Source organism: Pteropus medius, unplaced genomic scaffold (assembly GCF_902729225.1).
Source record: "Pteropus medius unplaced genomic scaffold, Ma_sr-lr_union100, whole genome shotgun sequence".
NCBI lineage: Eukaryota > Metazoa > Chordata > Mammalia > Chiroptera > Pteropodidae > Pteropus > Pteropus medius.
Window position 1 is genome coordinate 673,637 of NW_024351732.1, and position 17,090 is coordinate 690,726.

Consider the following 17,090-nt stretch of genomic DNA (forward strand, 5'->3'; position numbering starts at 1 on the left):
CATAAATAGCACATAGCCTAGCCCCTAAAAAAAAAAAAAAAATTCTTTACCCCTTGGTTCTTTGGGAGTGAGAAATTTCTGGGTGCCTTATAAACTCAGAGAGCATGCATAAACCCTGCAGTATCTTCACTTCTTACAATGATCTGATTCCTATCGAGTATAGAAAAATCACGACGTCCAGTCAGCTCTTAGGTAGTCTTTTAAGATAACTAAGGTGAAAGAAGAACCAGAGATTGAGGAGGTCCCTCTACAACACATCCTGTGAGAAGACAATTTTGATTGAAACTGCACCCTGATTTCTGTTCTGAATGTGTGCGCCCCCATACACTCTCCTGAATTGTCCTCTGGAAGAGGGGGCAGAGCTTCCAAGTATTACAGGTGAGGGCCCCATGGCACAATCATGTAGGGATCTGAACTGATTTCTTTAAAGGCACAGAACAAATTGACACAGGCCTTTTCTCTCCCAAGAGAAGACTTGTGAAAGAACCTTTCCCACTTGCGTTTCATTGTCAGACTCAACTGTCATGACTGCCTGGCTGCACTGGTCCAGGAACCACTCTCTAGATTGGAAAGGTTCTGTTACTTTCCCTTGCCAGGAACCAGGACGATCATGCCAGGGTCTCGGGAACACTGTTTTACCCACTGGGCATGTTGGGCGAGGGGAGGAAGAAGACAATTAAAATATGAGGGATCCCTTTTCTAGTGAGGAAAGTGGAAAGTGAGGGAAAGAAAAGGAAATAAGAATAGAATTACAGATAACTTTCAAATAGTCAAAATAATTTCTTCTTTGTGAACTATGACTTATTTTTAGCTCCATCCAGCCTGCCTTCTCCCTGACCTCAAGCAAACTTTCAGACAGCAATGTATGCGTAAGCAACAGATACTCAATTTAACATCAGCCCGAGTCACACAAAATACCTAGACTTTGACAGAATGTGATAGCCCCATTTTGTTGCCCTTCCCCACAATGATTCCAAAACTCCCATTTTTTTTTTTTTTTACTCCTCTTTTGAACTGCTCATGTCACTCCTCACATCCATTAGTGTTAATTCAGAACTGGCTTTATGCAACACCCAAAATGATATCTGAAGCAGGAACAGTCATCAATGGATGCCAAACTACTGGGAGAAAGTTGTGGAGAACAGAATATTTATAGAATGCCAAAGTATCCTCTCCATAAACCAGTTAAGAGAATATTTTTAAATATTATTTTTGATATACTTTTACAATGGGAAATTTGGTGATCACCACCTCCAGTGACCAGATCTAGCAGGACTAGTAATGAACATTCTGTGCCTCCTGAAGTGATAGAATATGAAGTATACAACTTCATCAATGAAATGTTCTTGCCAGGAATATTTGACCTAGATCAAATCGGGCCCCAGAGTTAATGTCTCATTTGTATGAAATACAGAGGATAGAGGTCAAAAGTTAAATATCAACATGAGGGAACAGAAAAATCCAGAATATGGGACAGCTAGAAGACAAGTGGTCCACATTTTTCAAAAGTCATTAAACAAACAAACAAACAAAACAGGGGTGGAAGTGGAGTTCTAGATAGAGACTTTTTAAAAAGACATAACCAAAGAAGAACGTTGAGTTGATCATGGATCGAAGAGAAATTTGAAAGTGGACTGGATATTAGATTATATAGACTTACAATGTCTTTAGGTATAATAATGATATTGTGATTATATAGAAAAATGTCCTTATTCTCAAGAGATGCTACTGAAGTATTGGGCAAGTGTCATCATATTTGCAACTTATTTTCAAACAGTTCCCCCCAAAACCCCACATGGATGCACATATGTGTGTCTATCTGGACACACACATATGTAACAGAGAGAGAAGAAAGAAGAAGAGAGGAGCTAATACAAGAGAGGAGAGATTAGACAATTGTGGCTAAAAGTTGTCAGTGAGTCTAGGTGAAGGACAAATAGGTATGCATTGTGCTTACAACTTCTCTGTCAGTTTGAAATTTTCCCAAAATAAAGTTGTGAGAAATAAAAGAAGTAGCTTAATTTAGGAAGACAGAAATTCAGTTTATTCCTCAGCAAGGATCTAAATCCTTTAGCATTTCAATCTTGGCAGGTTTATAGTCAAATTCACTTGGGTCACTGCTCTGGATTTCTAATTTGGGAAAAGGGAAGATGGGCAAGAAGAAATGAAACAGTGAATAAAGCTTAATCTGAGGCAAGGAATTGAAAGATGTAAATTGGTATAAGGTAGAATAAAGATACTACGTGAAGGAAACTTTAAACCATATTAAGAAATGTAACGTCATCCTAGGAACCAGAGCAAGACTGCAGAGCAGAATTAAGGGGTTCACATAGGTCTGGAAACACAGTTGGAACTGGCTATAACCTCAGCTATGTCCAGCCAAGTTACCCCTGGGCATCACTTTGCCATTATTGCTCTTCAAAAGGATCATGCAGAAACCAGTAAGATTCCCAGGGAAGATGGGTAAAATGGCTAAAGGTAGGTAGATCCCAGGAGGAAGGTGAAAAGAGTTAGAATTTATCAGTCTTCTCCCATGTGGGTGCAAAATGAAGGGCAGTAAAAAGAACTTCTTTCTCATCAGAACTGAATGAGGGAGATTGTAGAGGCTACCTAGTTCCAGGCAGAGGTAATTATATGTCCCCAGATGTCTCAATGTTCATCCCTAGATTACATCGGAAGAGGCTGAGCATCCTCTAGTTCTAGAATTCCCCAACTATTAAAGGATAAATAAGAGATGGCTACTGACCAATTCAGCTAAATTGAAAACTCAGAGCCCATGCTGTTATCTGGGGCAAGATAAGTTAATAGAAGGAAAAAGGCACAGAGTCAAAGAGAGACTTGCCTTACCTAGGTTGATCAAACGGCTGTGTTATGGGGTCCCAGGTGATTTCTTCTACCTTCTCCTTCAAGCAGAAGAGTATAAATAGTACTCAGTTTACCTGTGGCTAGCCATAAGCAGGTCTGGTCACATGACTGGGCAAGCTGAGAATAACCACCAGGTAGACATCAGCACTCAAAGGGCAGGTCTGCTTACTTGCTAGACCTCACTAGGTTGGAATCTGTCAGGACCTCTGCTTTTAACCCTGACTCTGGTTCATTTTGCTCTCGGCTATGGGCCAGGGAAGAGCAATTGCTCAATTATGTTTCTCAGGGCCAGGAAGTTACAGTCACAGAATTTGCTTTGCCTTTAGGGTCTCAAATCCTATAGAGTTACTCTGCTCAACCCTTACAGCTGCATGGACCATTTTGTCCCTCTTGCAGAAAGTCTTCTCCAGTTATCTTCATCTCCTTACTCAAGTACTACTTGAGTACTACTACTCTGTGTTCCCAGCTTCAAAGAGGAAATACCCAAGAGCCCACTATATCCCATTTAGTGGTTCCCTATCTAGCCTCCAACATTCTAGAACTGACCCAGCCTGACCTTACCTCAGTGGCAAATTCCCAGGCTGTGCCCTACCAGTGGAAAAACCCAAAAGTGTCCTGGGCAACATTCCAGGGCAGCCCCTGCACTGAAGCCTTGGTCTTGCTGGTTGTTAGATCCCCTAAGAGAGGCTCAAAGGTTATACAGTGCCTCCTGAAAAGCATGATTAGATGGCCCCTCCAGAAAAAGCCTCAAAAGGTCTGACACTGGGAAAATTATTCCTACCGGTATATGTCTGAGACTACTGATGACTTTATAGCAGAAGGATGCTTGGTTAGCTCACCACTCCACGTGTGCTTCCAGAGGTAGAGGAGGGTATGGCAACACATATCACTGGAGGTAGGTTACACCTTCCTCTGTATACGATGGGCTTTGTATCTGCTCTTAAATCGAAAGCTGTTTAACAGTAATGTCACCTTCTTTTATAACAGGTAAAGGAAAGATTTATTCTCCTGAAGCAAAAGGGAAAATGTTTGGGATGGTCCAATCCATGCCTCTAAGAACTGGAAGGAAAAGGCTCAGTTGTCACGGTCATCTCTAAGCAGATGGCTTTGGCCATTTGCACAGCAGCTCCAACACAGACCTCTAAGCTACAGACAAACCAATGGGACTTAGGGGGCAGCCTCTTCTCATCCTCCTGCATCATGCTCTGATTCTGGATGCCAGTCCACCCGGCACTTATTTTGGGGTAGGACGGAGCCAAGAAGAATCAAAGAATAGTGGGGACAGCTGATATAACTTGATAACTGCCTAAGGACAAACAATCCAAGTATATAAGCTGGGTAATAATACAGTAAATGCTCATGGGTCTATTTCACATAACTGGCTGGAGCCCATGAAAAAAATCCTTTGATGCTAACTTAACCACAGTCTCACAGCTCTAAGGTAGCTGCAAGGAGACATTTTCGATAAAGGACACACACTAAAACTGTTTTTTCTATATTAAGAAATAGATTAGGACTCATTCACTTATCTCAATTCTAGAGGCTAGGGGAAATATCAGTAAGCAAAAATGTCAGGAATAATCCAAGTGCCTTCGAGGAGCACAGATGGACATATAACCTGTGGTTTGGTGCAAGAGGAGAGGGGCCAGGAACAGAGTATCTGAATCTCTCACTCCGCTGCTTAGCAGTGATTACCAGATCTACCCCTCCTTGGGACCTATAGCACGTGGAAGGTTTTTGTTGACTAAGAGCGAGCCCTCCCTTTGTGTATGAAGTCTTAACTCCTGTCCACCTGGTAAGGCACGCTGCATTCAACCATACAGACGCCCTATATCGGGCTCCTGTACATTCACAAGGCAGTTGTCACAACAAACCAATGGTATGATGCCTGGGCTCAGGCCCCTAACCCGGCTCACTTTCTAAGCCAAACTCAACTCCTTTCCCTTGGATCTCTACTATACAATACGAAATAGTATTACTCCATAGCTCTGGCACAAGAGGACCCACTGATTTCGTAGATTTTAAGAAATGAAGAGAGTGAACAGTAGAGTAAGAGTATTTTATAGAATAAGGAAGCAATTTTCCCCCAGAAGGTACCTGGACACTCTGAATACGATCAGTGCTTTTCCGGCAGACTACTGAAAGCCCTCTGCTGGGTCAATGCGGGGAATGGACTGGGCTCAGACACATGGCAGCCGGCACCCAATCGCTCTCAGAATCTGATGCCAACCTTGTCCAACTTGAGTAGTAAGGACAAGCTGAAGTCTCCTGAGAGGTGGCCTATATAACAGTCGATACCTGGGCCCAAATCCTTCCTCTGCCTCACTGTGTGGCATGAACTCAGATGAATCATTAACTTCTCTGGGCTTCAGTTGTTCCGTCTCTTAAAGGGAGGAGAATAAGAGATCTTATGAGAATGGTAGAAGAAAAAATTAAAGAACCCCTGGAACAGTCAAATTAGCCCAGCATATATTCATTTTTAAAACTTTTTACTTAGAAATGATTTCAAAATTATTGATGCAAGAATAAGAATAGTACATAGAACACCCTTATAACCTTTACCCAGATCCGCCTATTGTTAAATATTCATCCCATTTGCTTTATCATTTGCTTTCTTTTATGTGCACTTTTTCTCACATACACACTCTCCCACATTCACACTCAGCACACGTACATTCACACTAGAGACACACATATTCAAATACACACACATACTGTCCTTTGTTGGCTTTTCGTGTTGTTCTGTTTGAAAACAACAAGGAAGTATTGGAAGGTGGAAGGTTCAAGGTGAAGAGAAAGCAAAGGGGGCCTTGCTACTTGGTGATAGTTCCCAAATCTACTCCCTTCCCTCTGCCTTCAATGCAAATAGCAAGCATGTGTTCTGGCTTAGAGATGAACTATTACATGGAAAGGGACCAGAAAAAGTACTTGTTATAGAAGATAGTTGGTTACTCTTGTCTTTTTCGTTAAACAACAAAACCACAAAAAACAACCACAAAGCATTTATATGAATCATGGAAATAGCTTTATTATACAGAATCATTTTTATAATATTTGTTATAATAGGATTTTACCTGGTGAAGTTGGAAAGTGACTGGGAAAGAAAAGTTCCACATAAGCATGTGATTATTAGAACATTCGAGGATTCCATACAGAATCTGGTTTGGTAAAAGTGGTAAGGAGGTAAGAGTTGCCCATAACCCTCTTGGGAGTGTTAGGTAACCTCTATGAAGCAGGCCAGGCGATTCTCCACGATACCAAATCCCTATGGATTCCTCTCAAGTTCAAGTCCCTGCTCTTCCCCTGACTGGGCACGTGCTTGTCTCAGAAAGGCACTATCATGTATCACAATGCCTCCAGTCCCTGTTAACCTAAAGTTAAGAGAGAGAGACATGCTCTGGGAGAGCGTGGTGGGGGTCAGGGGAATGCATCCACCAAGATGTCCTTACATGGAGGACTAAATTGTCATCATGATGGAATGCCACCTGTACCTACCCCCCACCATAGGAATGCACCACCCACTTTTATTCCCAGGTGCTTTTCTGAGGTTCCATATAGTAACACATAAGACACCCTTTCCTATAAGCTCCATCTTAAGAATATCTCCCTGATATGGCACCAAGCTCAGGAACCATGACCACAATCCCACAGAAGCAGGAAAACCCTGCCTGCCTCCTGGGCCCTACCTGTCCCTGGCTAGCTTCTCATTCCACATGGAAACTGCATATCTCAAACCAGTGGGAAATACTCAGAAGCCACTACTATATCACATATATAATAACCACCACTTTCCAATTAGCCACACCAAGTAAATAGTCACTTATATGGTGCTAAGGAAACAGACCTCTTTGCAGCCCAATTTCCTTTCCAATTCTCCAATTTGTCAACTGAACAAATGAACTTTTGCTCCTGAATACAGATATACAAATAGAAGGGAAACAAAGGCTGGACATGTGCTGGGCAGGCAGCAGAGGATGCCAGCTGGGGAGGAAACTCTCACCAGACTGTTCAGACTATGTGGGAAGAGCCCTGGGATCAGGAGCAAAAGGGCTTTCTTAGTCACATGGTTGTGGGCAAGTCACTTCCTTTCTGGGCCTCAGTTTCTTTATCTTCAAAAACAACTAAATGTCACCTGCACTGAGTGGACTGTTGTGCGGATGAATGAGAAACATTCAAAAGCACCAGCAACGAGCAATGGAGAGCTGAACAGGTGCAACACTTGTTAAAACTAAAGATCTATACTCTCAACTTTCCTGAAAAATAAAGAAAAATTTGGGGGCCCTTCAGAGTTGCGACTCACAGACTCTTCCTTTCCACAGAAGCAGCTGTTTTTAGTCTTCTCCTGTGAACAAAGAACCACCCAGGATTATGGTCCTAATGAGAAAGAGTCCAGGTGCTGCTCTCAGCATAAAGATGTACACATATCCCATGAAAGTGACTCACACTGTCCTACTCTTCCCAATCTCTGAATCCAGACTACGTAATACCCTGAAAGCTCTCTGGTTGCATCCCGTCATGCCAAATGCTATCCACCTCCACCCTCCACCCCAGTGTGTATGTCATATCTGATGGGCATGAGTTACAAAGACAATCCCAAACAGGAGCTGTGCTTTTAGCCAGCTTGCAGGTGTGGGGCAGGGAACGCACGTGCTATCAGCGGTGGTTCTCTCAAAGTCATGTGGGTGATCAAACATGTACAGAGCACAAACCCTTAAACGGAAGGCAGTGTGTAGGGCAGGGAAGAGAAGGGAGGAGGACGTAAGAGAAAGCTACCTTTCTTTCTTCCCAATCACATTTTTACTCTGTTCAGAGTTACTCCTAGCAGGGCGAGTTTATAAAACTATTTTTTCACTAAGCCAGCAGGCCCATGGTTGGCAATTTTAAAGGCAGGGGAACACAGACTAAGTGGATGACAATGTTTGTGTCTAGATCTTGGGGAATGATAATGAGAATCTCTTTCCAGCATTTCCTCATACAGTGTGGGAAAAGGAGAAACTAGCAGTGCTTTATATCACAGGATGGAGCATGACTTGGGATGGGGGGCTTCCAGCCTGATCATACCTCTGAAGCCACCCTAGCGCCAGTAGACAACTCAGCTTCCTTCCTAGACAAGTCACCGATTCAGATTTAGTTTTCCTGCTTTCCTTTGCTATACATCATAGCACTACTAGGAATTTGGTATAAATCTACCTGGAGTGAAAGGACTCCCAGCATTCATCTTGATCTCCTTGGTTTCTCACCCATATTCACGTCTCAGCCTAAAGCCAGGTAGTCTGGCTTTTTTACAAAATCATAACAAAATCCTAAACACTGGCTGTTTCCATGGATCAACCTGGTAACTAACCTCCTAAATCACCCTTTGGCTTTAAGTGTATGGGGAAGAGAGCAGCCTACCGGCCTAGCAATGACATCCATGGAAATGCCACGTCTTTGCCACCAGCTGGGCTTCAAGCCCAATGCCCAGGATGAATAGGGGAATAGTGATTTAGAGAGAGAGAAACTAACACTTGGTGGGAGGGGGATAAGTAGCTCAAGAGAGGTGTTATAAAGGGGGCACAGTGTAGGGGGAACAGAATTGGGAAAAACCACTTCAAGTGAGCCTGGGGGAAGTGTGGCTCAGTCTCCCCACCCCTGTTGCCTTTCCAGCAACTCAATCCAACAAGTATTTATTGAGCACGACACTCCCCATCTGCCCTGGCCCTCCCTCTGCAAAAACACTCAAATCTGTTCAAGCTGCAGGGTGAGTTCCATTGCACTTGAACTTGAAATATGAGGTGCCTACCTTTTAAAAAGGCAGGCACGCAATTTCCAGAATGAGGCAGAAGGGACTAAAGAGATTTGAGAAAGGAACACAGTTGACCAGACAAAGCCATACCAATGCCACTTCCAAAAGGAAGGAAGAAGAGAGAGTAAAAACTTAATTTAACCTCAGAGAGATCAATATGATGGCTATTAAAAAAAAAAATACTACTCAAAACCCAGTAATTCTCTAACTTTACCTAACACTGAATACAGTATTCCTTCGTTCTATGCCTCCTCCGGCTTAAATTTCTACTTTATTCACTTGTGGACACGTTAGTTATTTACTCTTAGAGTTGTATGCTTAATCCTACTTTTGCCTCTCAAGGAGGTGAGACCTCAGTGCTCTTCTGCATGTTTTCATTTAGGGTCAGATAAGGGATTCAGGTGGCAGAGCTAGTGGTAGACTAGACCTATGCTAGTTCCTCCTCCCATCCTGAAAAGCTGCCCACCATTTGCAAGACAGGGAGCACAGGGTCAAATTAGGAGCCTCCTTAACTTACAACTCTGCCCTGCCAAACACTGCCCATCCTCTAAGAAGCCACATTCAGGCACCTCAGAGAGAAAACCCCCTACCCCTGATCATAGGCGTGTTGTTTCAGATGAACCAGAGCCCTCAGAGGAGTCTTCCCAGGCCTTTCCCAACCTCCACCCCTTTGATTAGGGAGCTGCAAGCAGAACTACTAATGTGCAGGCAGGGTTAGGGCCCAAGGCGCTCCATCCGCCCCCAGTGTTAGCTATCTGCGGCTCGTGAGCAGGGCAGGGTTAAGTGTCTGTACACAGCCTGGACTGCAGTTCCAGGTTCCCCAGGGGCTGGAGTTAAAAGTTTTCCTATTATGAAATACTTCGATAGCATTCTTTTAAGTTCGTTAAAGCCACCCTTGATTGGCTGTGATGCTCCCACACAGCAAAAGTCAACTGAAGCTAATTTGGGCCTGAGGATAAACATTTAAATGACTCCAAGCTGGGTATTCGGCTTTGTAGTGACCCTGAGGAAAAGTGTGGAGGAGAAAGCAAAGTGCCAGGAAGAGTTTTCAAAACCAGGAGGTTCAGTGGAGACCAAGAGCTGGAGGCCTGAGTATGAGCAGCCAGCTGTATAGAACCTCCCACCATACAGCTGTTCCCAACAATGGCCCCTTCCCAAGCTCCCCGTGACTGGAGAGGAACTAGAGCACAGATAATTTATAACTTCAAATATAATCCAAAACTCTTTTCTCTCTGAGATCAGGATTTGTTTTTGACCAAACAATGTCAATAGATTTGGCTAATGTTTGGTTAATTCATAACCCTGTAAACCAAATAATGAGAGCCCTCTGTGAAGATCCAGTTCAAGCTGAGGTAGTAGAAAGTCGACCCGCTTTCCATCTTATCTTTTCCTCTGCTTCCACTCTTCCCTGCTCCCTCTTCTAACCATCTCAGAGGGGAGTAAACCTCATTAACCCACCAAGAGATTGTCCACTCTCACTAAACTAACTCGCTGGTGGACACCCACCTTGACTCTAAACTGGGAAGGAAACACAAGTTGTTCCCTCCCAGCCCCTTATAAAGGGCTCCAAACTGCCCGTGGAATGAGAGTAGGCCACATAAGTCTAGTAAAGCATTAGAGCCAGTGTCAAATAGCATTTGATATGTGTGGTAGTGTCAATAAGAACTCAAAACCAGACTGGCTCCAGGAACATGTCATACCCTAAAGTCTGAATCCTCTGGGACAAAGGCTCTCCGTGAGAGCTGTAAGAATCCAGAGGCAGACACTCGATTTCCAACGGCTCCATTAAGATCAAAGAATAGTGCGGCCTTGGAGCCCATCACATCATTCGGTATAAACTAGCAGAAAATGCAGGGAAAGTGTTCCCTGGCTATTTAAGCCCACCAACGACTTTGGCAACACTCATATCGCCACCATAACTATGAAAAGTTTTGCAATCCCGCCTCAAATTTTCTAGAGATCTATCTATATCTGGAACCAGAGAGAATGATGGCCTCTTACTGCCCCTCCTCCACTGACCTCAAATGGTTTTTAAAAGCCTAGCTCTATGTTACATAAGTGGAGAACTTCTCACATATACATAATCCTTTGCTAACCAAAGTACCGAAGAACACGTGGACCCACACTTCTTTAGGTTCCAAACGGATAAAGTAGTTAAACATTGTGGCCCCAATTTTAAGGATGCCATTGCTGATGATAACATTTAAGAGTCAGATACTTCAGCAGTACATTTTGCTGACCATGTGCCTGGTGCTAGCAAAGCTGTCAAAAGCAAGTTAGCAGCGTCAGGCTGGCAAGTGCCTGTTTAATGCTTCCCCAAAAGAAGATGTCTGAGTTTTGAAGGATAATTGTAGCTCTAAAAGATTCTAACTGCACCCTTAAGCTTCATTATAGCAAGATGGCTTTTTGGCATAGAAAAGTTGCACTCTAATCTAATCTCCAGGCTGTTTCTGGCACCAGGGTCCAGAAGGACCATGGTTTGATGAGGGCTTTCTCTCAGGGTCTCTCATAAGCAACCTCGTTTATGTCGTTCCATACCTATCTAAATACCCATCCCCCAAGAACTATGTTTACAAAGCATTGCAAGAAAGGAGTGTAATAATCACCAACAGCATTACTAATAACAGTGCTGCCTTATATTCATTGAAACAACCATCCTAGAGAACCTAATCAACATTTGAAATAAACCTTCTTATGTCCCTGTGGGGAAGCCAGTATTTTAGGGCAGCCATGGTTACTGCCAGCTCTCAATGATCTCTTCAGAAAAATAAAAGGTAACAAGAAAAATTCCAAATAGGAGATAAGCCTAAAGTAATTTCCATCTGATTTTAAAATGTGTTCACTGCAGTTGTGAGTTGCTATGTTTGCAAGGTAGGTAACTGGGAAGGGGGTCTAAATTTGCCTAACAGTTAAGCTTTTATGTAAATCCAAATTAGTTTATGTCTACTGAACATGTCACCTGACAACAGTGGGGGTGGACAGCTTAGATTCACATGTGCTGATCTTCCACAAAGATGAGAACTGACTGGAAGCTGGTAACCCCTTTCCTTTACCCTTAAAATATAGCTGGAGACATGGGCTTGTTAGTTTTCTTTACCACCTTAGGAATTCCTGAGGTGTATACTAGACACATTTGAAACTGATCTTTATATAGGAATAATGGTCAGGAACACTTTAAGACAAGGATAGGCCAACTTTTTCTATAAAGTGCCATGTGGTGAATATTTTAGTCTTTATGGGTCAAATGGTCTCTATCACAACTACTCAAATCTGTCATTGTTGTGTAAAAGCAGCCACAGACAATACCTAAATGAAGAAGCGTGGCTGTATTGCAATAAAACTTTACTTACAAAAACAGGCAGAGGCCTAGGTTTGGCCTCTAGGCCGTAATTGCCAACCCCTAGTTTAAGAAACTTCGAAGGAGGTACAGAGACAGTATTTGGCTCCCCTAGCACCTAGCTGGTCCCAGTGGGGCTAGTCCACCAGAGAAGAATTTGCAAAGCTGGATTAAACATTAGCTTTATTCTAGAGATATGGAGACAGAGACTCTAAACAGGTTAGGAAGACTGGAACCCAGAACAATTCACCTCCTAGTCCCGTTCTGTCCATCATCAGTGGTCCTTGAAGAACATAAAGGTTAACAGACTCGGAAAGATATGACACAAACGAGAATTTAATTAAAGGGGGAATTGCAGTAAGAAATTTATCCTGGGTTTCTATTACCCACTAGTGGCTCTTAAGTTTTCTTAAGAGTTGACCTTCATTTTTCTCTCTACTCTTTTCTGCCTTCCATGCCCCTAGCCCATGCTCATAAAATGAAGCCATTCCTTACTTTATAAAGACATCCCTATGAATGAATGGCCACAGAAGGCAGATCCTACTCTTTACACTATAACCCCTTTTTTACAAGGTCTAATATATCTTGTCAAGAACACAACAGGGCGTGTGTGTGGTGGAGAGATAACTGCACAGCGCTGACCACTACATCACTTTAAGATGGGAAACAGAAACAGTGATGACACTTATTGTTCCTGAAACCCAGTCCCAGCTCACCTGCCTTTTTAAACACTTGGATTTCAGAGCCCTGTTTAGAAAGCTCAGGGAGCTTTTAGAAAGCAAAAGCAGGCCCTCAAATTCTGAAACCTGCAGTACTGGTTTCAGACCAATATGGGTTTGCTCTTTGAAGCCTGAAAAGGCAGTGGGCTCTGGCCAACAGTGCTCTCACCTTAGCTAAGTGTAAAATATAATAACAATATGAGCAGCAGCAAACACTTTTTAGCACCTTCTATGCACCAAACACTGTTCTAAGTACTTTATATCTATTACCTCATTAATTCTTACGATGCCGATATTATTTACATTTTACAGATGAGGAAACTGAGGCAGAGAAGTTAAGTAACGCCCTCAAAGCCACATAGCTAATAAATGGCATTCAAAACCCAGGCATTCTGGCAACCAAAGCCACTCTCTTAAGAGTTTATGACTATAAGGCGTTTCCTTCTATCACATATGGCCTAGAGGAAACCACTTCTGCCACTTCTCAAGGCCAAAGAATGGAAACAATCTGAACACACATTAAGGTTAAAGTTAACCTGGAAAAGACCTGATGTGCTCCCAAACCAAAGGCCAGGTACATTCCCTTAATGTCTGGCCTCAAAGAAGTCCCCAGGCTCAAGCCACTCCTTCGCTTTCTTTCCTCTCTCTGGCCTCACTGAAAATCTACAGATAATCGCACTACACAGGTAAGTGCCTTATTTATGCCTCTGGGATACTAATAGGTGGAGAAATAATCCATCAGCCCATCCCTAAGCAAGAGACCATCCAATCTGCCCTAAATCATAGACAGGTTATACAGAACTCTAGCTTCCTATGTTTTTACCAGTAATCTCAGGACTCCTGACCCTATAAAAGAAACAGGCCATGTAAAGAACCCAGTCATTCAAAACTACACTCATCTTTCCACAGCATCCACTAGTGTTTGTTTTGATATAAGCACTGTAATAGACAGAATAACTGCTCTTAAACTATGACTAATAGCTTTCCAGCTACTACACAGGCAGGCTTTCTGTTGATTTCTACTAAAAGTGACTAAGGTTCTGGCGCTTGCTGTTCTACTAACTTCCCTGGACTCCAAGGGAGCCCAAACAAAACCAACAGGTTTGTAGTCTTGTGGTTTACTTAACAGCTCACAATAGGCATGAGTTTGTCTGGGCATTGCTTCGTTCTACACCGCCAGATTCTAGGCATACTTTTACTAGTTGGTCACCATCTTGCTACCAGATTTGACCGAGTTTCTGCATTCCAAGATGCAATGCTAACATTTACAATGAGGTCCAGATAGACTTGGACTTTCTACTTCAGAGACCCTCTTAATCCCATTCTTACCTAGAAGGAACTGTAGCAGCTATACTTTCAGGAGGGGAATGTGTAGTAACTAAGCTTAGTAATCCAAAAAGCTCAAGAAACTCTGGTTTAGAGAATATCATTAACCATTAGATGGCAGGGACCATGACTTTTGTACATTTGGTAGACTCTGAGGCTTTGGAAGTGTGCAATGATCTTTTCACATCTGGTGTGAATCAAATGCAAACCTCACTTTCAACTTATTGCCAACCTCTTTGTGCAAGTAGGTTCCTTTTCCTATTCCCAACTGCGTGCATGGGGGGGAGGGGAACACCCATCACAGCTTTGAGTGTGAAATTCAGGTAAACTTACTCCTCCCTAGTTTCCCCCACGCCCACATCAAGCTGCTATTAAGACACCATTTCAGTGCTGTTCAGAAAGTGGGAGTATTTGCCACTGTACTTGATTGTAGCCCTCACCCCACTGCCACGTTGGCTGGCAATGCCTAAGACAAAACGGCCTGGGTAGACGGAGGAGTGAAAGGCAGGGGGGCAAACTGCCCAGGTTCCATACACATGCACACGTATGCACACGCGCGTATACACACACACACATACACACGATGGTTGGAATGAGACAGCCATATTAAGCAGGTCAATGATCTGGGAAAGTATAACTCCTGGGACGCATCAGGAGGAATGTAAGGAATCAGAGCGGAGCGTTTGTACCGTAGTCAAAGCCGTTAAACTAGCTTATTCCAACGGCCCAGATGAAATCAGCTCCAGGAGGTGGCATAAATGGACACGCACGTAAAGTGGTAGAGAAAGGAACTCCAGAGCTGTAGAGTAGGATGCTGGGACCAAACTCAAGTTGGAGAAGTAACACATGGCTCCACGGGACTCTCTTCCATGCCCCTCCCCCTCCCGGTGCAGACGTCCAGCGCTCACCGGCTCCTCGCTCCAGCGCCAGCCCTGCACAGGGCGCCCCCATCACGCACCACTCACTCCTTCCTCACACCTCGCTGCCACCCCTGCATCTTCCACTCACCCCTAAACGACACCTCTGCCCACTTTTCGGTTACGCCCCCAAAGCCAGCCTCCATCTGCTAGGTCCCTCCCCTCAGCTCCCCCGCCCCTGACTCCAGCAGTGTCCGGATGGTGCACCCCTGACCGAGTTCACGTCTCGCTCTCGCTCCCTCCGCCCTCTCAGACTTTGCGCGACCTCCTTTCTTCCTCGCCCCATCCACTTTCCCCTTCACTTCTCCCCACCCTCCCCCATCACGTGTTACCCCCTCCCCCAACGGCTCCTTCCCCGGCACCCGCTCCAGGCCCAGCTCACCTGCGCGGCCACCCCCGTCCCGGCGCTGGTGCGGCTGCTGCAGCTGGAAGGGGACCGTGGCCCTGAGCGGCTGCAGCCCAGCCCGTGGGGAGCCGGCGGGGGCTGGGGGAGAGCAGCCCCGCCGGAGCCCCCCGGCCCCTCCGCGCCCTGGCCCCCAGGTACCTCCGCCTCTGCCGCCCGCTGCGGCCCCCGCCATCGCCCGCCCTGCCACCTCCCTGCCTCGGCCCCACAACGAGCCCCAGCCCCCCCAACCCCGTTGCAGCTGCTTATCTGCCCTACGGGGCGGAGACCAGCCCCCTCAGTCCGGAGCTCCCATTGGTCTACGGATTCCCAGACCCCGCCTCCCAACCAACCCACGGCTGGCTCTTCTCTTCCCAGAGATTGATTGGTCAATATGCCTAGTGATCCAACCCCAAACCCCACAACCATCCCACCCCCGCTTGCTTTCGCACGTCCGAGGGGCCGCTGATTGGTCTGCTCTGAAGAGGGCTGGTTCTCCGGCACCGCCAATGAGAAGACGCAGAAAAGGGGAGCGTCACACCCAGTCCCAGGTAGTATGCAAATCCGATGTCACGTGACGTCAGGCTGAGCAGGGGCGCGACCAGGCGTAAGATGGAATCAAGCACTACTGAAATCGTTATGGGGGGTAGGGAGGAGGGTCAAAATTTCCGCAGTTGAGTCATCGCAAGCACCAGGAAAGGATAACTTCAAAAAGCATCACTTTTTGTTTAACCTAAAAATATTAGTTTGAACCCTCAGGATCTCAGTGCTGCTTTCAAGAGTACAAATTAATGCAAAGTTTGCTTATATTTGCATGCGATTTGCATTATATTCGTGCACTTAATGGCTACCATGCCTCTTGTGACACCCATATATGTCTTTTTCCACGTTTCCAAGTCCCTACTTGGTGTTGGTCCAACCTGGAAAAGAAGAAACAAAACAAAACAAAACACAAAAAACAAACAAAGAACAGCTGCTAGCTTGTAAATTAAATTGAGACTGTAAAGGAGCAGGAATTTCTCTTCAGAGTCGTTCATTCCAAGTCTAGCTCAGCAGAGTGGCAGTAACAAAGTGACTGAAAGACTTGCCCAAATTTGCAGTGACTCCGAGCTAAATCCTGGTCTTCTCTATTCAATGCTCTCTGACCTACAAGTCAAAATGAGACTGGATGGTCTTCAAAGAGAATGCATACATTGTGAAAATCACATGCTATAATATATATGAAAACATCTGGAAAAGAAAACAGCATTTAAGTTACTATTGAAAATTATTACTCTTCAAAAGAAAAAAATCATTACCCTTGGTATTAACCATTTTGTTCTATATATGAAAAAAGCAAAAGGCAGTCGACCCTGATTGTCTGCAATAAGGGACCATCCAAATAATTGGATAATTCCCTCCAGATTTATATTTAGCTATGGATTCTATTTTTGATTGTGCTACAAATTTATCTCTCTATTTCTGTTTTTTGCCCAGCTTAATGTTAAAATGAAGGTATTCCCTGAAGCCATACTAATTAATCAGAGAAAAGGAGGTAATCTGGGAGTTTGCCAAAAGTCAAGAGGTCATTCTGGGATTAAATGTTGAAAGCAGATAATACCAAAAGTGGAAATTCAAGAGTTGGTTGAATGTTAAAATCAACCTAATGCACAAAACAGATTGAGGCAATGGAGCATTCTGAAGAACGGTTTTCTTTGTAAAGTGTACTCTTGCAGGTTTGAAGGATTTACTTCAAGATCTGACATTTGAAATTTTTTCT

At 44.2% G+C, this 17,090-nt stretch overlaps 1 protein-coding gene across 1 annotated transcript in view; it reads right to left on the reverse strand.

Annotated features, from left to right (window-relative positions):
• FAM117A (family with sequence similarity 117 member A) overlaps positions 1–15,592 on the reverse strand; it is a 40,979-nt gene extending 25,387 nt beyond the window's left edge. Inside the window, exon 1 of the mRNA XM_039846277.1 lies at positions 15,332–15,592. Within this exon, the coding sequence (XP_039702211.1) occupies positions 15,332–15,527 (196 nt within the window). The 5' untranslated portion in view covers positions 15,528–15,592. The remainder of the gene's footprint in view (positions 1–15,331) is intronic.
• Between the last annotated feature and the right edge of the window lie 1,498 nt (positions 15,593–17,090).